The 27939-nt window shown below is 42.6% G+C and overlaps 1 protein-coding gene across 1 annotated transcript in view; it reads left to right on the forward strand.

Annotated features, from left to right (window-relative positions):
- The window catches only part of RAB6B (RAB6B, member RAS oncogene family), a 75878-nt gene that overhangs the window by 33644 nt on the left and 14295 nt on the right, over nucleotides 1-27939 (forward strand). Inside the window, exons 2-5 of the mRNA XM_040348749.1 lie at nucleotides 6363-6421; nucleotides 10497-10550; nucleotides 15989-16094; nucleotides 26145-26256. Coding sequence (XP_040204683.1) covers nucleotides 6363-6421; nucleotides 10497-10550; nucleotides 15989-16094; nucleotides 26145-26256 — 331 coding nt within the window. The remainder of the gene's footprint in view (nucleotides 1-6362; nucleotides 6422-10496; nucleotides 10551-15988; nucleotides 16095-26144; nucleotides 26257-27939) is intronic.

A 27939-nucleotide genomic window follows, 5' to 3' on the forward strand; every position in this document is an offset into this window, starting at 1 on the left:
GAAGGGATTGCACATCTGGTGACCTAATCGCTGTATATGTACTGTATTTTAAATGTACTGTCTGTTCTTTTTAAAAAAAAAACTTTTTTTATGTATATTATGTGAATACATTTTTCAAAAAACTACCCTCTTGCATCACTCTGGTTGAGTATAAACACTGAGTATTGCATGAGTGAGAGCTCTGGGTCTGCTCACATCACCAAGATGGCAGCACCCTGTGGCAGTCTCTGGGATTTTGGAAGTCCAATGGAGGCTTTTACAGATAGATAACATGCATACAATCAGGGCTGTCTTAATAAGAGGGCACACCTGGGCACTCCCCAGGGGCCCCAGTTGCATGGGGGGCCCTTGCACTTTCCCCAAAGCAGCTGGTCTTTGAGCCCATGCTGCCCTGAAATTGGGGGCTCCATGATGGTACTGAGAGTGATGGATACACAGGGGAGGCAGGCTGGCAGCGGTGCGCCGTGCTGTGCAGAACAATACCTATTATTTCACACCCAGCAGGGAGGTGCAGGGCCGGAGTGCCAGTGATGCTCTGACCCCGCCCCATGTAGCTTGAATGCTCTGGACTCGAAGGCTGCGGGGTAGGAGCTCCACTGGGAAAGGGGGTATTACATGGATGAAATAATGGTGCTGGGGGATATCAAGGGTGTATGGGGTAAAACAATGCTGAGGAGGGATCTGGGGTTTAAAAGGGGTAGCAATGCTTGGGGTAGCTTGAGTGGCTATAGTTCTAGAGTTTTCAGGGATGTAGAAAGGCCACAGTGTAGGGAGTATCAGGGATGTAGTGGGGTCACAATACAAGGGGTATCTTATGGTATATGGTTACAGTGCTGGGGGGAATATATAGGGTGTAGAGGGGTCAGAATGCTGGGGGGATATCTGGGGCGTAGAGGGGTCAGAGTGCTGGGGGGATATCTGGTGTGTAGAGGGGTCAGGGTGCTGGGGGGATATCTAGAGCGTAGAGGGGCCAAAATCCTGTGGAGGCATCAATCTAGCATATATATGATATGCACAGGACAGCTTTGTTACTTTATGTATGTAGTATTTTCCCACTGTTTCTTTGCTGTACAGAAGGATTGTTCATGTAGTGAATGCGGGGCTCCAGAGCATTACTTTGCCCAGGGGCCCATGATGCTATTAGGATGGCCCTGCATAAAATACGTAAATGCACATGTAACTTCTGGGGAGATTTTCATTGGAATGATTGGTCTGGAGACAGGGTCTGTTTAACAGATGTTGCCATTCACACATACTGCTAAGTTTATATATACAGGAAACAATGAAGGAGTCTGTAAAAATAGGTGCTGGAACCGATGAATTTCCTATAGTAACCAATCGCATTCAGTGCCTATTTGTTCTAGTCAATGACTAATAAAGCCAAATTGTAATTGTGTGGAGTAGCTACACTTTTGCTTCAGTTTTCATAAATCAACTTCATAGCTGGAGTTCAAAGACACCAGGCCTGTGTGAAAGGGCATCATCATTCATGTCTGCCTAGTGCAACCTGGTCATAAATATAGGCCGGATTTCAGGGAACTAATTCACAGGAATCACAGAGGAATTTGAGTAGGTGTATTTGTAGCAATGATTAATTGGCACAGAATACATGCAACAACCCTTTTGTGGTAGAAAACCTTACTTAAAAACCAATTACCGTCACATGCTGCATTAGTCTTGTTAGTTGATAGTGATCTTGTTTTAACACTTACCGCAGGTAATTAAACTGCGTACAAAGGTCATGTATCGGAAGTGCTAATATCAGATTCCAGTGATGTTGCAAAATTCCTAATTGACAACAGTACTGAACAACACTTTTTTTTAGAAAACCGAGTAAAAAAATGTGGATGCTTTGGGTTTTGATCAGTTACCTGGCAGCCAACGATTCTAAGTGCAGCTTACAAAAACAATAGCTTAGCAATAACCTTATTTTGGTCAACACAGATGCATATCTATACTACTACTAAATGGCGCGAAAGGAGCGCGTTTAAAGCATAAGGGCTCTTTCACACGGGCGGACCGTAAGTCCTCTTTTTCATCCATCCGTGTACGGATGAAAAAGGGACATACAAAATGAACACCAGCTGACACCCGATCTCACCCGGTTCCGCAATCCTCTGATTCTGCAGACTGAGGAAAACCAAATTTTTCCATCCGTCATCGGATCGGATAGGGGAGAGCGGAGATCTGACAGGGCGGTCCGTGCACAGGTTCACAGGGTGGATCATCACAGATCCGTCCCGTGTGAAAGAGGCCTAACTCAAGCCTCACCCTTTTCCATCCCATTCACTGGTGTTGGGTGGGACATTTTTTTGCTCTATAATTTTTTCTCCCTCCCTTAACCTCTCTGGCCCAGATTCACGTAGGAAGCGCATATTTGTGAGCGGGCGTAACGTATCCTATTTACGCTACGCCTCCGCAACTTTGACAGGCAAGTGCAGTATTCACAAAGCAAAGTTGCGGCGGCGTAGCGTAAATAGGCCGGCGTAAGCCCGCCTAATTCAAATGTGGAACATTTGGGCGTGTTTTATGTTAATTTATTGTGACCCCACGTAAATGACGCTTTTTTTGTGTCTGAATTTTCAACAAAGGGGAATTGCAACAGGGCACTAATTGTACACTAACAGGCACATTAATTGTACACTAACAGGCACATTAATTGTACACTAACAGGCGCACAAATTTGATTCCCTTTCTCCTATAAGACCCACTGACAGTTATAGACAAGCTCCCTGCTACTGTGTTCTATGTGGTACACACAACCTCTCTAGAGGCAGTTTCATTTAAATGAGAATAAGTTGGTTGTAGAACCCACACTCTCACTGGGCACTCTGAAGCCTAGACTATGCAACAATTAAAGTGGTTGTAAACCCTTACAGACCACTTTAACCTACAGGTAAGCCTAGATTAAGGCTTACCTGTAGGTGCTACAAATATCTCCTAAACCTGCACGGTTTAGGAGATATTTGCAGAAAATACTGGACCGATGTCTACGGTGCATGCGCGCTGGAGACAACGGCGCAGACGCACTGAGCGTGCCGTTAGTGAAGGTGATTGTGCCGTAAATGCATGGGAGTGACGTAATCGCGACTCTGGCCAATCACAGCGTTGGAGCCGCGATACCCGGAAGTCGTACGAAGTGCTCTACTCCCCGGGCCCACCCTTTTGAAACCTTCTACAGCTTCCGGCTCTAATCATGTGCTTAAAAAAACAACAACAAAAAAACCTGATTGGAATCCATGCATATGGTGCCCTGCATGTAGATTAGGGGGCTGGATGCATAAATGGGGGGGCGCCACTGATTAAAAGTAATAGAGGTTAAACACATGAATAAAACAGAACAAAGTACAGTATGTCTGCAGACTATTGTTTGTCTTATTGTTCCAATGGGGTAGGTAGTAGTAGATGTCCCTGCATACCAACTAGTATCCCCTCTGCATAAAAGTTTTGGAGTGTTGAACGTGTATGACTATGGCAACAATTTATTGATTGTTCTATACATGTAATATAAAAGGTTTTGATTTAATAAAAAATGATATTTTGATATACGTATCCCCTTCAATGCATGTTTTAAGGTGCTCTCTCTACATTAGAGTCTGATTGTCTAAATTAGGTCCTTTATAGAGGACAGTTGAGATGACAGGCTAATGAGGCTATGGCCCATTATTTTTCTTTAGGCTAAAAAGGAGAGCTATGTGGATCCATTGGATTGTACCTTTTTGAGTTTGTGGGGGGAGGGGACCAGTAGCCAAACGGGCATATCCATGGGTCCTTATGTTATATGAAGAACTGTATTCGGAAATGTAAATGGGATTTCCTATAACTGCTATGGAAGCAGTCCTACAGGACAAGTGTTAAGTTGGTGCCCTCTAATTTGCTGAATGACTTTCATTGGACTTGCTCATTATGACATTGAAATTAGATGACAAGGCACTACTGTTACATTTGGGTATGACACATCACATTCCTAGGATGTCACATGACATTAAAATCAGGATTCAGCATATTTTTACTGTCAACTGAATCTTGGCAGCCTGATTTGGCAAGAGTATGTAGCCAAACCCCCATTGGGGTTGCTGAATATAGTGGTTCACCTGTCACCCTGCCCAGCCAGACATCCATCTCTCAGTCACTCAGAGACATCGAACAGTCTATAAGCTTTTTTTGTTTTTTTATTGAGGGGATTGGACTTAGATGGGAAATAGGGAATTATGGGATGCCATTCAGAGCAATTTGTTTGGGATTTTTATATACACTCCAGTATATACACTGCAGTCTTCTCTCCAGCACAAACTCTTGTCTAAGATCTCTTATATTTCACTCCTCCAACACTTGCTGCACTGCAGACTGTTACTCCTCCAGACTAGCTATCACCGCCTTGGTTAGGCCTGACACTAATTCAGCCAGGCCTCAATGAACTGCCTTTTGTGGGCAGGGACCTCGGATCCCTGTGGTGTAGAAATAGTTCAGGTGCTAGATGTCCTCGGTTCAGCTACCATTGCCAAGTAGCTATCTTCAGGCCCTGCCAGACAGCCTGGCTGCAATAACCTCTCTCTACTGCCCTTCCCACAGTCCTCTCTTCTAGTTCTGCACCCATCTCACACTGCAACCTCCCAGGTGTGCCTCTCCAGTCCTCCCGACTGTGCTCCACTCACCAGCCCTCCTGGCTGCCACCAGTTGTCCTCCCTGGAGACTCTTAGCAGCGTTCTCTCCCGATGTCCTTTCCTTGCTCTCTCATGTGCCTCTCTTTCCAGGATCTCTTCACTCCTTCCAGATGCACCCAAGCCCCGGCTCAGCTTTAGGGTGTGGTAAGGGGCCAGCAAGCATACAATACCCCCTGCTTTGCTGATAAAAGCCTGCATTCCTGGTGTGCCAGAATTGTACCCGTGGGATGAATGGTGGGGATCTGACTTTTGTTTAATGTACCCATATTGCAAAAAGCAAAAGTGTGCATTTTTTTTTTTTTTTACATTTGACCCTGCAAAGCATTGCAGCCATGGTCAGTGGATTGCTGGTGCAATGCTCTGGATTATGCAGACTCTACCTTCTGCTTATGACCATACTGAATTAGGAACCTTCTGCTACCAAGCTGGAGAAAATATCAATGGGCTACAAATGTAGTGACAAACACTTTTGCTCCATTGAGAACTACAGTCCCTCTATCGCAAATTTAAAGTTGACATGAGTCAGCGAAGAGAAGAAGTTGAAAACCCCTCCAAATACTGTAAGGGGGGGGAGGGGCTGTGAACTCTGTCCATGTTTAATGCTACATCCTAAATAGGGGTGTATTTATGAACTAATATCAGGGATGTGGTGGTGTAAACTGTTTTTTACTAAATATGGGTGTAACATGAAACATGGTCCGAAAGGTGGAGTTAGCTGCTTTAAGCAGAACTTCAACCAAAAGGGGAAGTTCCACTTGTTTGCATCCCCCCCCCCCCAAACTGCCACATTTGGCACTTTTTGGGGGGGAGAATGAAGCTGGTACCTGGTTTTGAAAGGTACCCGCTCCCACTTCCGGGTCAGATCGCCAAGGCGATCTATGAGTATGTTCAGCCCCTCCTCTTCCCCCCCCCTCAGTGTTACCATTCACAAAGCGCAGCTCAGCTGTGAAGCCGGAAGGCTCCACTGCTAATTTCCCTTATCTAAGATGCCGGTGCCTTCACCCAAAGCTGTTTGAAGAATGGGCTCGGGTGTGGACAACGCTGGATCCCTGGACAGGTAAGTATCCTTAAATTAAAAGTCAGCAGCTACAGCGGGGGTTCAAAGTATAAAAAGTGTCTGGAAGTAAGCCCCAAACATCTGTGTTTGCTAACCCTTGAAGTGTATGTACAGTCAAACCTTGTTTTTGGTTTTAGATAAAATAAGAAAGGATTAAAACATCTGTTAGTTAAATATTTGCTGTCTGTGTTCCATCAGAGAAATTTTATTTCACATTCTGCCCCAGAGATGCAATGGGAATTGAGAAGCAATCTCTATAAAGTGAGAGGAATTCCCCTTAAAACAATTGTCACCAGAACAAGTGTCCCAGTTGGATGATTTGCCCTCAAACCTTGTTGTGGTGACACCTCTAAAATTTTGGATTTTCACTTTCACATTTGTTGCGGCGACAATCCCTCGTCACTTCATCTAAAATTAATGAAGTTTTTGCATGCACTTTAATAATTTTTACAATCAATAAAGAAATTACACGTCAATAATAAATCACACAAAAAGTAACAAATTGTATCCAAACAATGTTTCATGTAGACCTGGTTTGTGTATCTATATTAGTGAATCCAGCTGATGTTATATATACACAATATATGCAGGGTACAGATTCAGTATACCTACAATAACATTCACCTTTTCTTGTTTTACAGTTGGGAAGACGTCTCTTATCACAAGATTTATGTATGACAGTTTCGACAACACATATCAGGTAAACTATACATTTTAAGTCCCCAATTTTTATATCAATACACAGAATATTGTATAGTGCAAGATTTATAACCATTTATTGTACTGGTATATCAACCATGGATGTGAATTTTACACAATATCCTGATAAAAAGGTGGATAACAAGGATGCTATTTTTCCAAAAAAATTAAATTAAGTAACAAATGCAGATCCTTTTTTTTTTTTAACAGCCAGGGAAAGTCCTTTTGATAAATATACAGTCAGGTCCATAAATATTGGGACATCAACAAAATTCTAATCTTTTTGGCTCTACACACCACCACAATGGATTTGAAATGAAACAAACAAGATGTGCTTTAACTGCAGACTTTAATTTGAGGGTATTTACATCCAAATCAGGTGAACGGTGTAGGAATTACAACAATTTGTATATGTGCCTCCCACTTTTTAAGGGACCAAAAGTAATGGGACAATTGGCTGCTCAGCTGTTCCATGGCCAGATGTGTGTTATTTCCTCGTTATCCCATTTACAAGGAGCAGATAAAAGGTCCAGAGTTCATTTTAAGTGTGCTATTTGCATTTGGAATCTGTTGCTGTCAACTCTCAATATGGGATCTAAAGAGCTGTCACTATCAGTGAAGCAAGCCATCATTAGGCTGAAAAAAAAGAAAAACAAACCTATCAGAGGTTTAGCAAAAACATGAGGAGTGGCCAAATCAACTGTTTGGAACATACTTATAAAGAAAGAACGCACCGGTGCGCTCAGCAACACCAAAAGACCCGGAAGACCACGAAAAACAACTGTGGTGGATGACCGAAGAATTATTTCCCTGGTGAAGAAAATCCTTCACAACAGTTGGCCAGATCAAGAACACTCTCCAGGAGGTAGGTGTATGTGTGTGAAAGGCAAAAATCAAGAGAAGATTTCACCAGAGTGAATACAGAGGGTTCACCACAAGATGTAAACCATTGGCGAGCCTCAAAAACAGGAAGGCCAGATTAGATTTTTCCAAACAACATCTAAAAAAGCCTTCACAGTTCTGGAACAACATCCTATAGACAGATGAGACCAAGATCAACTTGTACCAGAGTGATGGGAAGAGAAGAGTATGGCGAAGGAAAATAACTACTCATGGTCCAAACCACCTAATCAGTGAAGCATTGTGGTGGTAGTGTCATGGCATGGGCATGTATGGCTGCCAATGGAACTGGTTCTCTTGTATTTATTGATGATGTGACTGCTGACAAAAGCAGCAGTATGAATTCTGAAGTGTTTTGGGCAATGCTATCTGCTCATATTCAGCCAAATGCCCATTGGACGGCGCTTCACAGTGCAGATGGACAATGACCTGAAGCATACTGCAAAAGCAACCAAAGAGTTTTTTAAGGGAAAGAAGTGTAATGTTATGCAATGGCCAAGTTAATCACCTGACCTGAATCCGATTGAGCATGCATTTCACTTGCTGAAGACAAAACTGAGGAGAAAATGCCCCAAGAACAAACAGGAACTGAAGGCAGTTGCAGTAGAGGCCTGGCAGAGCATCACCAGGGATGAAACCCAGTGTCAGGTGATGTCTATGTGTTCCAGACTTCAGGTTGTAATTGACTGCAAAGGATTTGCAACCAGGTTTTAAAAAGTGAAAGTTTAATTTATGATTGTTAATCTGTCCCATTACTTTTGGTCCCTTAAAAAGTGGGAGGCACATATACAAACTGTTGTAATTCTTACACCGTTTACCTGATTTGAATGTAAATACCCTCAAATTAAAGCTGAAAGTCTGCAGTTAAAGCACATCTTGTTTGTTTCATTTCAAATCCATTGTGGTGGTGTATAGAGGCAAAAAGATTAGAATTTTGTTGATGTCCCAATATTTATGGACCTGACTGTACAGCCATGGCCAAAAGTTTTGAGAATCACACAAATACAAATTTTCACAAAGTCTGCTGCCTCAGTTTGTGAGATGGGAAATTGAATATACTGCAGAATGTTATGAAGAGTGATCAGACGAATTGCAATTAATTGCAAAGTTCCTCTTTGCCATGAAAATTAACTTAATCCCATAAAAAAAATTCCACTGCATTTGTGAAGAAGGCTTCAAGAAAGTCCAGCAAGCGCCAGGACCGTTTCCTAAAGAGGATTCAGCTGCGGGATCAGAGTGCCACCAGTGCAGAGCTTGCTCAGGAATGGCAGCAGGCAGGTGTGAGCGCATCTGCACGCACAGTGAGGCGAAGACTTTTGGAAGATGGCCTGGTGTCAAGAAGGGCAGCAAAGAAGCTACTTTTCTCCAAAAAAAACATCAGAGACAGATTGAGCTTCTGCAGAAAATATGGTGAATGGACTGCTGAGGACTGGGGCAATGTCATATTCTCCGATGAAGCCTCTTTCCGATTGTTTGGGGCATCAGGAAAAAGGCTTGTCCGGGGAAGAAAAGGTGAGCACTACCATCAGTCCTGTGTTATGCCAACAGTAAAGCATCCTGAGACCATTCATGTGTGGGGTTGCTTCTCATCCAAGGGAGTGGGTTCACTCACAATTTTGCCCGAAAACACAGCCATGAATAAAGAATGGTACCAAAACACCCTTCAATAGCAACTTCTTCCAACAATCCAACAACAGTTTGGTGACGAACAATGCATTTCCAGCACGATGGAGCACCGTGCCATAAGGCAAAAGTGATAACTAAGTGGCTCGGGGACCAAAACGTTGACATTTTGGGTCCATGGCCTGGAAACTCCCCAGATCTTAATCCCATTGAGAACTTGTGGTCAATCCTCAAGAGACAGGTGGACAAACAAAAACCCACTAATTCTGACAAACTCCAAGAAGTGATTATGAAAGAATGGGTTGCTATCAGTCAGGAATTGGCCCAGAAGTTGATTGAGAGCATGCCCAGTCGAATTGCAGAGGTCCTAAAAAAGAAGGACCAACACTGCAAATACTGACTCAATAAATGTCATGTAATTGTCGATAAACGCCTTTGAAACGTATGAAGTGCGTGTAATTATATTTCACTACATCACAGAAACAACTGAAACAAACATCTAAAAGCAGTTTAGCAGCAAACTTCGTGAAAACTAATATTTGTGTCATTCTCAAAACTTTTGGCCACAACTGTATATTTAGAAAAAAGCAGGAAGAAATCTTTGACAAGATTTCTAATATTTTTGTTAAATAAATGATTGTTTGGAGGTGGTGGATGAGTGATAGGTTTCCTTGTATTTGATATGGGGTGATAAATTAAAGGGTGTATATTCTGAGAAGCTGGACTCATTTTAACTCAATTAAAATAAGAGAAAATTTGATCTTAAAAACCCAGATCCAGGCTTGACTTACGCCTCTTGACCTGTACCCTTCGCTAAACCCTAAGGAAAACTCTCATACTTAAAGAGGAAATTCATGATAACCCCCCTTTTTTCAACCCCTACTTTAGTGATGTTGGATTGTCCTCAATTTAAATACTTACTACCCCAGCCAATGTCCCTGTTGCAATTCTCTTCTCCACAGTGATCGTTCCGATCCCAATGCAGCCATTTTCCTCCATTACATCAATGGGAGGAGATTTTCTGGGTTTAGACAGCTGCCTCCTGATGACGTGCCACCAGGCCGGCCCCCTTCATGAATGGGAGCTAATGCCACTTGAGATATGTGACGTGCATATCCCAGGAGGCTCAAGAACTGCACTACATCATTTTAGCCTAGGCCAGTATGGGGGGGGGGGGCAGGTAGGGTTGGATTAAAGTTCCACTTTAAAGTGTACCTGTGGTCAGGCTATGGATATTATTGTGCACTTCTCACACTAAGGGCAAGTGTACTTTAAAGTGAACCAGGCTATGCACATTCAGGGTTATAACTGAAAAAGAAAACCCTTGCACAATCACTAATATAGCAAAAGTTCCTCTAGCTGCCGCTTCCAATGTTATGTGTTCCCAGCCACCAACAAATATATAATCATAAATGCAGTGCAGCTTTTATTTTTACAGTAGATATAGTTTGAGATATAGTTTGATGTTTTATATCACCTACCCATCTATGTATGCATACATAAATTAACTGAAGCACTTATATAGTCTAACTTTCTTTTTTGCTTTTGTATAGGCTACAATTGGAATAGACTTTCTGTCAAAGACAATGTACTTAGAAGACCGAACAGTGAGTATTTGAAGTTTCTATTACATATGTATGCACCCAAGAATAGGTATAGGGAGATGAAAGGGGTTTGTGTTTGGGGTCATTGTCCTGTTGAAAAATAAATGATGGTCCAACTAAACGCAAACCGGATGGAATAGCATGCCGCTGCAAAATGCTGTGGTAGACATGCTGGTTCAGTATGCCTTCAATCTTGAATAAATCCCCAACAGTGTCACCAGCAAAGCACCCCCACACCATCACACCTCCTCCTCCATGCTTCACGGTGGGAACCAGGCATGTAGAGTCCATCCGTTCACCTTTTCTGCGTCACACAAAGACACGGGGGTTGGAACCAAAGAGCTCAAGTTTGGACTCATCAGACCAAAGCACAGATTTCCACTGGTCTAATGTCCATTCCTTGTGTTCTTTAGCCAAAAACAAGTCTCTTCTGCTTGTTGCCTTTCTTTAGCAGTGGTTTCCTAGCAGATATTCTACCATGAAGGCCTGATTCACACAGTCTCCTCTTAACAGTTCTAGAGATGTGTCTGCTGCAAAAGGTGACTACTTTGAAGAACCTAGAATATGAAATATATTTTCAGTTGTTTCACACTTTTTTGTTATGTATAATTCCACATGTGTTAATTCATAGTTTTGATGCCTTCAGTGTGAATCTACAATTTTCATAGTTATGAAAATAAAGAAAACTCTTTGAATGAGAAGGTGTGTCCAAACTTTTGGTCTGTACTGTATATCCCTGGGAACTACAGGCCAGTTAGCCTAACATCAATAGTCTGCAAGGTATTGAAGGGGATGATAAGGGACTATATACAAGAATTTGGTAATGAAAATACCAATATCATTAGTGGTCATCAGCATGGATTCATGCAAAATCTATTATCATTCTATGAGCTGCCATCTAGATAAAGGAAGGCCCGTGGATGTGGTGTCTCTGGATTTTGCAAAGGCATTTAAAGCAGTTCCCCACAAAAGCTTACTATAAAAAATGAGGTCTGTCGGCATGAACCCTAGGCATAGGGTGAGTACCTGAATTGAAAAGTGTCTGCAGAGGCGAGTCCAAAGGGTAGTGATAAATAGCGAGTACTCTGAATGGTCTGGTGTGGAAAGTGGGGTCCCAAAAGGATCTGTCCTGGGACCAATTCTGTTTAATTTATTCAAAAACAATATACAGGATGGGATAACCAGCCTAATCTCAGTGTTTGCGGATGATACCAAGTTAAGCAGGGCAATAACTTCTGCACAGTTTGTGGAAACCTTACAGGAAGACCTAAATAAAATAATGGGGTGGGCAGTTACATGGCAAATGAGGTTTAATGTTGAAAAATGTAAAGTAATGCATTTGGGTGCTAAAAATACAAAAGCAAGTTACTCGCTAGGGGGATAACTTTTGGGGAATCTAGGATGCAAAAGGACCTGGGGGTCCTAGTAGATGACAGGTTCAGCAATGGCATCCAAGCTGCTGCAAGCAAAGCCAACAGAATATTGGCATGTATTAAAAAGAGGATTCACTCCAGAGATAAAACAACAATTCTCTCACTCTACAAGACTCTGGTCCAGTCGCATCTTGAGTATGCCGTCCAGTTCTGGGCACCAGTCCTCAAGAAGGATGTGCTGGAACTGGAGAGAGTCCAGAGAAGGGCAACAAAGCTAATAAACCTTCATACAGTGAGCGAAAAAGTATTTGATCCCCTGCTGATTTTGGACATTTGGCCGCTGACAAAAATGATCAGTCTATAATTTTAATGGTAGGTTTATTTTAACAGAGAAAAAATCCAGAAAAACGCATTTCAGAAAATTATAAATTGATTTGCATTTTAATGAGGGAAATAAGTATTTGATCCCCGATCAATCAGCAAGATTTCTGGCTCCCAGATGTCTTCTCTACAGGTAATGAGCTGAGATTAGGAGCACTCTCTTAGGCTGGATTCACAACTATGCATTTTTAGAGGTTTTTGCAGATTTGCACTACATAACGTGTTACATAGGAAACCATGCTAAATGCACTGTAGTGCCAATCTGCAAAATGCAATAAGCACTAAAACACAGCAGGGGTCCGGTGCATCCCTGTTCACTGTTTCAGGTCCGATTTTGAACCAGAAGATGCACAGGACTCCTGTGCAATCCGCTCCGCGGCTGTGTGAGAGCCGGTCAGAGCCGGTCACAGTCTCCTGAAATGCAAATTGGATGAGGGGAAACCCTGCATCCAATTCGCAATAGTGTGAACCCAGCCTAAAGGGAGTCCTCTAATCTCAGCTTGTTACCTGTATAAAAGACCCCTCTCCACAGAAGCAATCAGTCAATCAGATTCCAATCTCTCCACCATGGCAAAGACCAAAGAGCTGTCCAAGATTGTCAGGGACAAGATTGTAGACCTACACAAGGATGGAATGGGCTACAAGACCATCACCAAGCAGCTTGATGAGAGGGTGACAACAGTTGATGCGATTATTCGCAAATGGAAGAAACACAAAATAACTGTCAATCTCCCTCGGTCTTGGGCTCCATGCAAGATCTCACCTCGTGGAGTTTCAATGATCATGAGGAAAGTGAAAAAAAAAAACAATTGGTAACACATTGCAACGTTAAGGACTGAAATCCTGCAGCACCCGCAAGGTCCCCCTGTTTAATAAAATACATGTACGGCCCGTCTGAATTTTGCTAATGAACATCTGAATGATTCAGAGGAGAACTGGGGGAAAGTGTTTGTGGTCAGATGGGAACAAAATCAAGCTCTTTTTTACGTCAACTCAACTCGCCGTGTTTGGAGGAGGAGAAATGCTGCCTATGACCTCAAGAACACCATCCCTACTGTCAAATATGGAGGTGGAAACATTATGCTTTAGGGGTGTTTTTCTGCTAAGGGCACAGGACAACTTCACTGCATCAAAGGAACGATGGACAGGGCCATGTACCATCAAATCTTGAGCGAGAACCTCCTTCCCTCATCCAGGGCATTGAAAATGGGTCGTGGATGGGTATTCCAGGATGACAATGAGCCAAAACACGGCCAAGACAACAAAGGAGTGGCTCAAGAAGAACCACATTAAGGTCCTGGTGTGGCCAAGCCAGTCTCCAGACCTTAATCCCATAGAGAATGTGGAGGGAGCTGAAAGTTTGAGTTACCAAACATCAGCCTCAAAACCTTGATGACTTGGAGAGGATCTGCAAAGAGGAGTGGGACAAAATCCCTCCTGAGATTTGTGCAAACCTTGTGGCCATTTACAAGAAATGTCTGACCTCTGTTTTTGCCAACAATTTTTTTTGTTATTCTGTCTCTCACTGTTAAAATAAACCTACCATTAAAATTATAAGCTGATAAAAAAAAATTTCTGTGGGTAAATGTACAGAATCAGCAGGGGATCAAATTATCTCGCTGTATGGGGTTAATGCGCATTAATAGGTGCATTTACTAAGCGTTTAATGAGCATTAAAAACACTCCCCCAAACACCCTGGCCCGGATTCACCAAGACTTACGCCGACGTATCTACCGTCGTAAGTCCAATCGAGCGCCGTCGTATCTATGCGCTGATTCTTTAAATGAAATACGCCTGAATTTTGCCAAGATACAACCAACGTAAGTCTCCTACGCCGTCGTATCTTGGGTGCATATTTACGCTGGCCGCAAGGGAAGCTTCCATTGATTTACGCGTCGAATATGTAAATGACCTAGATACGCCGATTCACGAACGTACTTGCGCCCGTCGCAGTAAGCTACGCCGTTTACGTAAGGCGTACATCCGGCATAAAGATAAACCACCAAATAGCTGGTCTAAGTCGTGTAGGGTATGGACGTCGGAACTGCCATCGGATTTTACGTCGTTTGCGTAAGTCGTATGTGAAAGGGGCTGGGCGTAGGTTACGTTCACATTTACATGGGGTCCCGACTCATTTTAATACAACACACCCACTACCTTCCTAATTTGAATTAGGTGGGCTTACGCCGGCCCAATTACGCTACGCCGACGTAACTTAGGGAGCAAGTGCTTTGTGAATACTGGCCTTGCCTCTCTATTTTACGTCGGCGTAGCGCATATGAGCTGCGCTATGCCCGCTTAAACATACGCCGCTCTACCTGAATCTGGCTACCTATGTGTATTTCTGGCGTGTTAAAACCTCACCGCAAATGCCTATTATTACCTGTGATGTCCTACCTTGCTGGAATTACGTTACCATAGACTTGAATGGAAGGAGTTGAAATGTTTTAACTCCTTTCAAACTCGACATGAAGCGTCAATTTTCAAGTGAAGCTTTCAATGCCAGTGTGAACTAGGCCTAAAATTGGTGGAATAAGAGGATAGTTGGGGAGCTGTCATGGTTGGAACTATCAATGACAAAATATTAGTTATCTGATTTTAGACACACAACTGCATTAATAAATGTCCTATTTCTTTTCCCAGTATGGCCAATAGTTTGCAATAATGTTAAGCTTTTACTTTCCCAAACTATTCCTGTTTAACATATGTTGATTCTCTTTACATTATAAATAAAATGACTGAATAAAATGTTACACAGACATAAAGATTTTATGTAAGGCTCTCTCTATGTAGCCAGGACAATGGAGTCTGTAAATTCATTGTTTCAACAAATGAAATGAACATTTTTGGCACGTGTAAAAGTCTCCATATGCTTTGGCTGGAACGATTGAGTGCTGTGCTAAATTCAGGGTGCCAAATAACAAAAGGCCAACCCTATCTGTACTGTAACTGGGAGGGAAAAATCATTGTAACAGACGGTCTACAGGGCTCAGCTACCACAAGCTGGAAGTTAATAGTATAGGCCTAAAACAATTTGCCGTCTTGTTGGTCTTACTGAATTATGTAAGAATCCATACTAAACATATTGGTTAGAGTTTTAAAAAAATAAAAGTTGACTTATGCCTTGTTGTTATGGCTCACTGCACATGTTGTCTTTTCCTTAAAATTCATTAGCAACAGTGCCTGTTTAGGATATATACATTTTACCTACAGGTAAACCTTACTATAGTGTTACCTGTAGGTAAAAATCACAAAGTGGACTTTACTACCACCAAAGAATAAACAGTACACATTTGTATTATTCTGATCTAATGTCCAGCAGACAACCTTGATCGCAGATAAAGTCATGTATTATGCATTTATTGGTGGTCACAATCTCCATTGTGAGGTGGTCCATCTTTAGAGGGTGGAGTGTGGCAGCTTAGACTTCTACACTGATGCTACAGGCTAGCATGAGATATATGAGAAGTCCAGGTGCCATCCCTGGCCATGCTACCATTCTATATCCAGGGCTTTATGGCCTGCCTTTACGTTGGGCTTATATGAGTGCATACACAGGACTCAAGCACTAAAGAAAATGGAGAGGTCTGATCACAAAAAGTTGTGGTAGTAAACTAGCTTATACAACACTACTTTCATCATCTGTAGTCTTTTTCTGTGACTTGTTGCACATTATCTTGTCTCAGGTCAGGCTGCAACTCTGGGACACCGCTGGTCAAGAGAGGTTCCGTAGCCTCATCCCAAGCTACATCCGAGACTCTACTGTGGCTGTGGTAGTTTATGACATCACAAGTGAGTACTTTTTCTGTGCTTCCTAATAAATGTAGAAAATTTGAAATTGTCAAATCTGTACCATATGACTTACAGTATATTGGAGAGAGTGGTTGAAAAGAACATTTGGAGTTTGGTGGCAAACTGGTGGAGCTAGTGGATCAATTCAGCAGAACATGTTTCTTTTTTATATATGTCCAGCCTATAAAAGATCTGCCTGTAAAAACAAGAAAATACTGGGGAAATAAGATAATTTGTGTAAAAATAGGGGTTTATTACTGGAAGGAAGGGGTATATTGGGGTGTGGATTTGTGATCACAGGGGAGATTTGGGGGGTGTTTATTATTATTAGGAGGGGTTTGGGGTGATTTATGCTGAGAGGGGTGAAATCTGTGCAGGGATGGGGGAGCAGAGGGGATAATGTGTACTGAGAGGGGGGGGTAAGAGAATTTGTATAAGAAGGAAGGGTTTGGGGGGAATAATACTGGGAGGAGGAATATGGGGGGCATTTTGTGCTGAGAAAGGGGATTTGTGCTCAAAGGGGGGGGGGAATGGAGGGGAAGTAGTGCCGAGAGGGGGTATTTGTACTGAAAGGGGGGCATATGGAGGGTGAGGATTTTTGCTGAGAGGAGAAATATTGGGGGGGATTTGTGCTGAGCAGGGGGGAAGGAGAAAGAGGAATTGTGCTGAGAGGGGGTATATGGGGATGAGGGTCACTCCACACATAGTTCTTTAAACGATGGGGGGGGGGGGGGGGGCACCATATTTTACCACACCAGGTGACACCATCCCTAGTGATGCCACTGGTGGCCCACAGTGTGTCCAGGTCACCTGGAAGCCCTCAGCCTTCACTGTGCCACCCAGCCATCCACCGTGATACTCATTCTGCTGCAGAGCCTCTAGCCCACCATAGTGCCTCTAACCTCTAACAGTGTCCCACAGTGCCCCCCAGGTTCCTCCAGAAGCCTCATCCCCTTTAGGGCCACCAAGTATGCTGCAGAGTATGCTAACCCACTTCACAACCTCCATTACTTATCTTCCCCCACAGGGATACCCAGCCCCATCCAGAGCTTTCCAGCATTTCAATAGGTGTTTTGCATTTTCATAATTTTATTGAGTGATTATGAACTTTATATTTTACTGGGGCATGGAAGACTTTAGAAGAATATACCAGGCCCTGGTCTCAAAAAAGTTTAAAACCACTGCTCTAGGGTTCAGGATGCTTCCAAGGGCTAGGCCATGCGTTTAAAGGTTATTACCTATTTTTTGAAAAATACTAGATGCCCGATTGTCTCACTGATTCAATAGTGTCAATATCTTTAATGTCACTGATTGGGTGTTCTGATTTCACTCTGACTTTTCTGATCTGCATGCTTGTTCCATGTCTGTGATGTAATACGTACTGAATCCAGCCAGTCAGGCAATATGCACTTTCAGAAGGAGATCAGCACAAGAACTCTTTAAATTTTTTTCTCAGTACTGGTTTTCTTTAAATGTACAGTAGTTGGCTCTGTTTTCTTGTCTTGCACCATTGTGCACACTGCTAATTATAAATATATTTCCAAAGTGTAAAAATAAAAAAGGAGTTACAATTTTGTACAAAATATAAACTGTAAAAATGTATACTTTAAATAAAACAGAGGGACATAATTGAATTTAGTGTGACAATCAGCTTTCAGCCTGGGACTAGAAAAAAACCTGGATAGAAATACACGGCAGGCGCTGAGGCTTTTATACTGGATATAATTAGGGAAAATCCATTGTAATCTGCTGTGTTCACACAACAAATGTGCTGCCATCTACTGGAGCTCATAGATACTGCATTGTGCATGACTATCAGCTGGAGACCCCCTGCAGGGCAAACTCGTTTTGCTAATCAGTAAAAACACTATTAGCCCATTAGATAATTAACAGTAGTAATTAACAGGTCTTTAACGTCTTGTTAGCAAGATGTGTTTCCTTATCACATTGGTAAGAGTTGTGTTCACAGATCTGAGAATGTGTGAATGGGAGAAGAACATATAATACCCTTTTGTTTATAAAGGGTTCCATTTCAAATTCATCCAACATTTTCCTATGCCTTTGCTGACACATCCACTTATTTATCTAGCCGGGCACGCAGAATACTGTGCTGTCATTTCAATAATTAAAATACATCTAGCTAAAATCTGTCATTTTCACCGCTTTTCCCATCCCTTTAATTGATTTCATGGCGTTTACCACAATTCACATTCCTTTCTCTGATTTCATGGGATTCACTGATGCAGCGTTTTCAACCTTTTTTCAGTCAAGGCAGCCTTTGTGCATAATTTTAATCTTGAGGCACTCCAATTTAAAATGTAAAAAAACAAAAAACGAATAGTTTTACATATCATAGCAACATCCACACACATAGGACACCCAACATTAGAGGTGATTTATTTTTCCAAAGAAAACACACCTTTGCTTACTGGTACTGAATAGTATTCCAATGTTTCTGCTAATGTGACCCCAGTGCTAATGGAGAGGGGCAAGGGAGGGCAAACAAGAATCCTGTGCGGGTGTCCGACGTCGTCCTTATCAACTGATGACATCATTGGTTGTTAGGATGCCGGTGGCTAGAAGGTTGTAATGGTGCACAATGCAAACCTGTGGCTTTGTTTAACTAAAAGACAGCCTTTATCCACCAGTTGGCTTCTGTACAATTTTTGGGCACGTTTAATGCATTTTGCCAAGGCACCCCTATAGATACCCAAAGGCATCCCAGGGTGCCTGCGCACCCTGGTTGAAAAAGGCTGCACTGATGTACCCGTCCCTTTCACTGATTTCATGGCATTCACCACAGTTCCCATCCTCTTCCCTGATTTCATGACATTCACCACTGTTCCCAACCTCTTCTCTGATTTAATGGCATTTACCACTATTCCCATCCTCTTCCCTGATTTCATTGCATTCACCACTATTCCCATCCTCTTCCCTGATTTCATTGCATTCACCACTGTTCCCATCCTCTTCTCTGGTTTCATGACATTCATCGCTGTTCCCATCCTCTTCTCTGATTTCCTGGCATTCACTGCTGTTCCCATCCTCTTCCCTGATTTCATGGCATTCATCGCTGTTTCCATCCTCTTCCCTGATTTCATTGCATTCACCACTGTTCCCATCCTCTTCCCTGATTTCATGGCATTCATCGCTGTTCTCATACTCTTCCCTGATTTCATTGCATTCACCACTGTTCCCATCCTCTTCTCTGATTTCATGGCATTTACCACTGCTCCCACCCTTTTCTCTGATTTCATGGCATTCACCGCTGTTCTCATCCTCTTCTCTGATTTCCTGACATTCACCGCTGTTCCCATCCTCTTCCCTGATTTCATGGCATTCATCGCTGTTCCCAACCTCTTCCCTGATTTCATGGCATTCATCGCTGTTCCCAACCTCTTCCCTGATTTCATGGCATTCATTGTTGTTCCCAACCTCTTCCCTGATTTCATGGCATTCATCGCTGTTCCCATCTCTTCTCTGATTTCATGGCATTCACCACTGTTCCCATCCTCTTCTCTGATTTCATGGCATTCGCCACTGTTCCCATCCTTTTCTCTGATTTCATGGCATTCACCACTGTTCCCATCCTTTTCTCTGATTTCATGGCATTCACCACTGTTCTCATTCTCTTCTCTGATTTCATGGGATTTGACACTTTTCCCATCCTCTTCTCTGACTTCATGGCATTCACCACTGTTCTCAACCTCTTCACTGATTTCATGGCATTCATCGCTGTTACCATCCTCTTCTCTGATTTCATGGCATTCACCACTGTTCTCAACCTCTTCCCTGATTTCATGGCATTCATCGCTGTTCCCATCCTCTTCTCTGATTTAATGGCATTCACCACTGTTCCCATCTTTTCTCTGATTTCATGGCATTCACCACTGTTCCCATCCCTTTCTCTGACTTCATGGCATTCACCACTGTTCCCATCCTTTTCTCTGATTTAATGACATTCACAACTGTCCCCATCTTTTTCTCAGATTGCATGCCATTCACCACTGTTCCCATAGTTTTTCCTGATTTAATGGTACTCACCACTGTCCCCATCCTCCTCTCTGATGTCATGGCATTCACAACTCCGTTCCCATCTTTTTCTCCGATTTCATGGCATTCACCATTCTTCCCATTACTTTCACTGATTTCATAGCATCCATCGCTGTACCCATCAATTTTACTGATATCAGGAAATCCCAGCAAAGATAAATAGAATGGTATATATAATTCCAGTTGTGTCAGTCAGGAGATTCTATTGTTTTAGTAAAAAATTTCAATCAGTTTATACTCTGTTTGGCATTTCCATTCACACAAACCAATTGATTAAAACAAAACATTTGGTAGCTTCCGATCATCTTTCTGGATTGCATCAATACAGGGAAATGTGCAATTGGTCCTATACAACATGACTGCTTTCAACATGTGTTTAATTATTCAATAAGCCTAAATGGTTACTTGATGCATGTATGGCCAGAACTCAATTTACCAACAGCTACAAAGGAGATAGGGCCTCCCTGAAGAATACATTCAATCTGTAACTGGTCAGGTAGGCCCCCAAACGGTATAACTGCTAGGAAATCTAAAGAAGATTGTACAGTGAGATTGCAAACTAGAAGAAAGAGTAGGTGGTCTTTGACCTCTGTGGTCGCAGAGATTTTGTAACCTACTAAAAATCCTCTGCGTGTGGTAACAACATTTCTGGTGTGTGTTGTCTATCCTTAAGGCTCCATTCACACTTGTGTGACTTGTCATGTGACTAAAGTCACATGACAAGTTGCACCCCATGTTTTTCAATGACAACCGTTTCAATTATGTGTGACTGCTCTAATTTGGTCTGACTTTCATGCAATTTGAGTCCCATATACTGCAATGTAAACCCTCAAAAGTTGCATGAAAATCACACCTGAATGTTATACATGTGACTGTTGGGCAACAGTTGTCCATTTTTATTGGTCAAAACCAAAGTTACATCCAAGTCGCACCCATCCAAAGTTGCATCAAATTTGCATTCCAAAGTCACACAACTTTGGAGTCTTACAAGTGTATATGGAGCCTCCATTTAAGCTTAAAGTTTTTGTTATCCCAACACTTCCTGATATGTGCCTGCTGTACCATGTACTTGTATGAGAAAGTATCCTGTTCTCTTTGTATTGATTCCTTCATGTGAAATACCTGGTGTTCCTGGCAATCCCCTTGCTTTCTTATTAAAAACTGATCACACTAAGCAAGAGAGCAATGCTGGTAACTCGGTGTACTCTCCTCCAATGATCAAACTTGTCCTGACACGCCTCCGCTGCACAGCCATTCACTGAGAAGGTCAGTGTGCTGCTTCTCCTCCCCCCAGCTTTTAATGCCGCTGAGAACAGAGGGAATGTGATCACTTATAAAAAAAAAATACATTATAAATACATTTTTTGTCTTTTTTATATCTATACACAAATGTTTTGCCTTTCATTTCTATTTTAAACTGAATGGGTTGACCCATTCTTATCAGTTCATTATCCAAGAAGGAGCTCAAAGTCTACTAACCCTACTACACTCAGAACAGTTAGTAAGATGCTAGCTAAGCTACCATGTGTTCTTGGAACATGGTAGGACAACAGAGCAACAACCAGATGTCCACAAAAACATAAAAACACATATCATGTGGATACAGTAGTGTTAAAAGGGAGATTTAAACCCAAGTCCAAGGTATTCAAAGAAAGCATGCTAATTACTAACCATACTTGTGATTATGTGATAGTTTCTGACACCATGATACTTACTCTTAGGTTACCCCTTGCTCTTAGCTTTCCCCTTCTTCTGAACTTTAAAACTTAATTAAAACTTAAAGTGGTTGTAAACCCTTAAATACTGTATACTAGGGGTGCAACGGATCAAAAAACTCACGGATCGGATCGATCCTCGGATCAGGAGTCACGGATCGGATCATTAAAAAAAAAAAAAAAACACAAGACAAACAAAAGTTTTGTCTTTTTACATTTTTATTAATATATTTTTTTTAATACTAATGTTGGTGATCAGCGATTTTTTTCGTGACCGCGACATTATGGCGGACACATCGGACAATTTTGACACATTTTGGGACCATTACAGTGGGAAAAATGGCAATTACAGTGTTACTGTTTTACTAGTGTGGGGGCAATGTTGGCTATGGCTATTATTAATAGCCATAGCCAACATTGCCCCCACACTAGTAAAACAGTAACACTGTAATTGACATTTTTGCCACTGTAATGGTCCCAAAAATGTGTCAAAATTGTCCGATGTGTCCGCCATAATGTCGCGGTCACGAAAAAAATCGCTGATCACCGACATTTTTGCCACTGTAATAATAGTCATAGCCAGTGCTTTAACTGGGCCGGAACGCGGCGGTACTCAGTACCGCCACTTCCAAAAATGGCCCTGGAGAGTACCAGCACCTCTCCGTGCGCCCAGTACGTGGGTTTACAGTACCGGAACGCAGCCGGTGGGCTTGTCGAGTTGCGGGCCGGTAATGTGTGTCAGACAGGCAGCGCAGTCACAATAGAAACTGTATGCCGCCCCGCCGGAGCCGACTCACTGCTGCCGAGTGCGCTCCTGGCTCCCTTTCCTCTGTCCTGTCACTCCTGTCCTGTGCGTTTCCTCGACCCCCCCCCATGGAGGAGAGTTGGTTCATTCCCCGGCGTGCGCCGCGTGACGTCACGCCGGAGGCGAGGTGAGAGGTGAGAGGAGGACTCGCGCAGGGAGCTGTGTCGGCGGCAAGCAAAGAAGCCCAAGTCACGAGGAGCCTCAGCTCAGCCTGCGTCTACAGTTTCCTAGTGCTGCTACTGTCTGGATCCTGGACTCAGGACTGCAACAGAAGAAAGTAAGAAAATAATTGACTGTATTGGAGGGAGGGGGGGTTGGACTGAGGTGACCATCAGTTTTTTAATACAAAAATGGCAGAAAAAAATATTTTTGAGTTATTTTGAGCTTGCCTTCTCTAACTAAAAAAAACCCCCATTAATTGCAGCCTCACTGTGCCACCAAACGCAGCCACTGTGCCCATCAAACGCAGCCACTGTGCCCATCAAACGCAGCCACTGTGCCATCAATTGTCGCCACTCTGCCCATCACACGCAGCCACTGTGCCACCAAACGCAGCCACTGTGCCATCACATGCAGCCACTGTGCGAACACACGCAGCCACAGTGCCATCAATTGTCGCCACTGTGCCTTCACATGCAGCCACTGTGCCAACTCACACTGCCACTGTGCCATCAATTGTCGCCACTGTGCCATCACATGCAGTAGATATGTGCATTCCCGTTCGTACGAATGTTATTTTCATACGAAAATGTTCATTTTCGTACCCGCAGAATAATGTGTACATACGAAAAAAATAAAGCACCAAAATACGAAAACGACAGGATTACGAATGAGCCGCATAATGAACAACCGCAAATACGAACGAACGATCTGACGAAAATACGACAAAACTAAAACGGCAAAAGAACAAAAATTACATCCACAACAAAAGATTTGCATTCTGTATCCTGTTTGAATCCCCTCTCTGCTCGTATCCTCAGCCGTATGTTCACACAACATCCACAACAAAAGACCCGCACTCTGTATCTTGTTTGAATCCCTTCTCTGTTCGCACCCTCAGTCGCATGCTCACACGACATCCACAACAAAAGTCCGGCACCCTGTATTTTGAATTCCTTTTTTCTGTTTGTATTTTGGATTCAACAGAATGCAAATCTTTTGCCACAGATGTCACACGAACACACGACCGAAAACACCAAAAGAAAAAGGACCCAAAATACAGAATAGAAATCTTTTATTATAGATGTAATTTTCGTTTTTTTGAATGGGCAGTGAGTGTAGTTAGTAAAGCAGCTTCTCTTTTGTGCTGAGTAGTACAGTAAAGCCAAATAAACTTTTCTGTGGATTTTCATCTGAAGGGAGATCAGTTGGCCAGACTTTTGAACCCAAAAATGGTTTTCTGATGGAGTTTAAAAACGAACAAATTTTCTGAGAACGAACGGAAAACGATCGTTTTTATGTTTGTTGTTAAAAAAGTCTGACCAAGTGTATGGGGCTTAACAATCGTTAATATGGATGAGACGCGTGTTGAAAGTGCCGCGAATCCCCGCGATATATTTACGAAAGTACAAAATGACGAAAATCCTTTTTCTGTTTGTATCTTCAGTCGCATGCCCACATGACATCCACAACAAATTGTCATAGATGTCATATGAACACACGACCGAAAACACGAACAGAAAAAGGAATCCAAAACACAGAATGCAAATCATTGACGAAAATTCACGAAAATTATTGTCTAACAAGTAACGAACATGAATTAAACAGAATAACGAACCATCCCGCATGTACGAAAATAAAACGGTAACGCAAATACGAAACGATCGGAATACGAAAAAATTTTGTCGTACGCAAAACAAACGGGAACGAACAGGAAAACGGGCGTCTTACGAAAAACGAACGGAAACGAACCTACGGAACGATACGAAACAGAACAAAAAAAACGAATTTTTTTTCTGTGCACATGTCTAACATGCAGCCACTGTGCCCATCAAATGCAGCCACTGTGCCATCACACGCAGCCACTGTGCCATCACACGCAGCCACTGTGCCATCACACGCAGCCACTGTGCCACCACACGCAGCCACTGTGCCACCATCAATTGTCGCCACTGTGCCCATCTAATGCAGCCACTGTGCCCATCAAATGCAGCCACTGTGCCCATCACACGCAGCCAAGGGTATTTTCATGTTCAGTATTGGGGGGGGGGGAGCACCGGCGCTTAATAGAGTACCGGCACCTCTTTTGGCCCACTTAAAGCACTGGTCATAGCCAACATTGCCCCCACACTAGTAAACAGTAACACTGTGTGTATAGCCATTTTTCCCACTGTAATAGCCATTAGCCAACTCACTGTACCGATGTACTCGGTCCGTCTCACTGTACTCAGGTTGCATGCAGAGTCAGCGCGCTCTTGCAGAATAGAAAAGATCCACGAGCAGAGGGAGGGGTGATGACGTCAGCACGCAACGCCGCCGAGTGTACCAAGATGGCCGACCGCTCCGGAGCTAGGCCGAAGCCGCGGTCTTTCCTAAGGCCGCGGCGGTGGTGCTTTCCGCGGATCGCATACTGTGCCGATCCAAACAGGTCGACCCGTTCGGATCGCGGATCGGGCACGATCCGTTGCACCCCTACTGTATACCCAGGTGACTGGCCTCAGGTGGTACACAGAGATTAAACAAATCCACTTACATACGCTGTACCTATTTATCTACAGTCTTCTCTACATCTGTTCAAAGCGCTGAATTTTAAACATTGCAAATAAATAGTGTGCTCATTCAAACCTTTTATCCTATGTGAAAAACCAATAGAATATCATAAGCAAGGAGCAGTAGAAAGATCTGTCAACTGTCGTTCCGATGAACATATCCAGTGTAGCGTTTTAACCTAAAGAACGAATATTCAAATAATGTTTATATTCAGAGAACACAGCAAAAATGTAACTGCGCAATATTGCTAAAAAACTTCCAAAAACATTTTATTTTAAAGTATGTATAACAAACTCACATTTAACACATCTTTACACAACACTTTCAGCAATTAAAATAGTGGCTAATCACCTCCTTACCACTTTCCGGATATACAAGACACCGGAAGGGATGTCACTGGATATGGTCACATGTAGAAGTTTGTAGGTGCATAGGAAGGTTGGCTGACGGATCTTTCTACTACTTCTTGCTTATGGTATTCTGTTGGTTTCTGGATAGGATGCATTAAGGAGAAAAAACACGAACCTTTTCAACCCCTTTAAGAGGTATACTGCGGCAGGGTGCTGTGATGTTTTCATCTATGATCTTCCTGCACTGTATCGAAAAACACAAAGACTCAGTGATGAAATCACTAGGTCTAAAATAAGGTATGAAATTAAAAATGGAAAGATTTAGTTATTGATTTCATTTTGATGAGGGAAAGAAACCAGGGAAGCAAAATGTACAGTAAGCTGATTAAACTTCAGCTTTATTCATTTAATTTTACAGATCTGAATTCCTTCCATCAAACATCCAAATGGATTGACGATGTGAGAACAGAAAGAGGAAGTGATGTCATAATAATGCTTGTTGGAAATAAAACAGATCTGGCAGATAAAAGGTAAGAACAAATTGATTGTTCATTATTTTCTCTTATCTCTTCTTTATAGTAACAAAAGATTATGGGTAGAAGTAGCAATATTTTCACTTTGTAGTGTGCACTCATTGTTGGAGTTTCCACCATATGATTACTTTAGATATTTATCTTCCCACAGGAAATCTAAAACCCCTAATCAACATTCTTTTATAATCAAGAGGGGCTTGGTGTACTCCAGTCAAAAATGAAATCTTATGCCGCGTACACACGACCATTTTTAATGGTCTAGAAAAAACAATTTGAAAAACGACGTGAAAAAATAGAGCATGTTCAAAATTTTTAATGTCATTTTTCACGTCATGAAAAATGCTCTGGAGCCTACACACAATCGTTTTTAATGACATTAAAAAAAATCGTTTTTCACGTCATGAAAAATGGTCGTGTGTACGCGGCATAAGCCATGACTTACTCTCTAGTATTCAGTTATCTTCCTTTGTAGGTCCCTTTTTGTTATGCTGTCTTATCTCACCAAACATTCCTGTGACTGCCTGATACGATATGCAGTATATCATTTTCTATTTTTCCTTCAGTAAAAAACGTACTAGGAAATAAGGTAAATTTCCACCTATAGATGTTGTCACCCTAGGAATCGGGCTTCTATAAATTCAAAGCTTTCACGGTTTTGCAATCTCATCACTTCTCCATATCCTTTCATTGTATCTGAAAACTGCTGTCTAAGGCCAGAGTAATGATAGCTTGGTCTATTGACCCACGTAACACAGCAAACATTAGAATACCTCATGGGTTCAGAAATCAAATGTAATAAATCAATAAATATTGATATTGAACGTCTGCTATGAAAAGACAAATGATTGTTTCTCTGAAGGTGCTGATGGGAAGGTTTTATTTTCCTGGAAAGTATTTAAGCCAAAGGATGCATCTGCTGTATCTCTACTGCAGAGTGTCACCTTCGTGCCCCTGCACAATCTTTATAACTGGCTTGTAGATCAGGGGAATTGCTATTTAGCTGTTTGTTCAGGACTGACTATTGACATGCTGTCTTAATAAGTAAAATTATGTATGTATTATGGTCAACTAGGGGGGGGGGGGGGCATAAGCCATCCTAAACTGGCCATAGATGGATTGAAATTAGACCAGTTTAGCAGGGTGAAGCATGATGGAGGTTCCTTGCAAGTTTGGGGCTTCAATTCTGCAAACAGAGTTGGAGATTTGGTCAGGTGTTGGGCGAATAGTTCCAGCTGAACAAAAGTTCTCCTGTTCAGCTAGCACCCGAATTTGTGGCTCGCTCGGCTGGATGTTGGCCTGCCGAGCGCCCCGCAATGCGCTTCACTCTGCATTCACACTCTGTCCCATTCACGCACTGTGCATTCTAGGGTCCGCTGGTCAGGTGCATGGCTTTGCCAATTAGAGCACCAGAGCACTGTCAGAGCCCTGATTAGACAAAGTGATGATGACTTTCTCCACTCATGGCTCAGTGCTCATAGGTCCACCCAACGCTGTATCCTGGCCTAGGCCAACAAGGCCCAGGCCTAGGGCAGCACTTTGCAGGGGGGCAGCACGGAAAGTGTCCCTGCTGGCTTGTGCTATACTGTTGGTGTAACGCAAGCTGTTTCTAATTTTGACTGCCCTATCATCCTGGACCACAAACCTTCCTCACTGTGCTATATGCTTTCTGCTGTACCATCG

Source organism: Rana temporaria, chromosome 4 (genome assembly GCF_905171775.1).
Source record: "Rana temporaria chromosome 4, aRanTem1.1, whole genome shotgun sequence".
Taxonomy (NCBI): domain Eukaryota; kingdom Metazoa; phylum Chordata; class Amphibia; order Anura; family Ranidae; genus Rana; species Rana temporaria.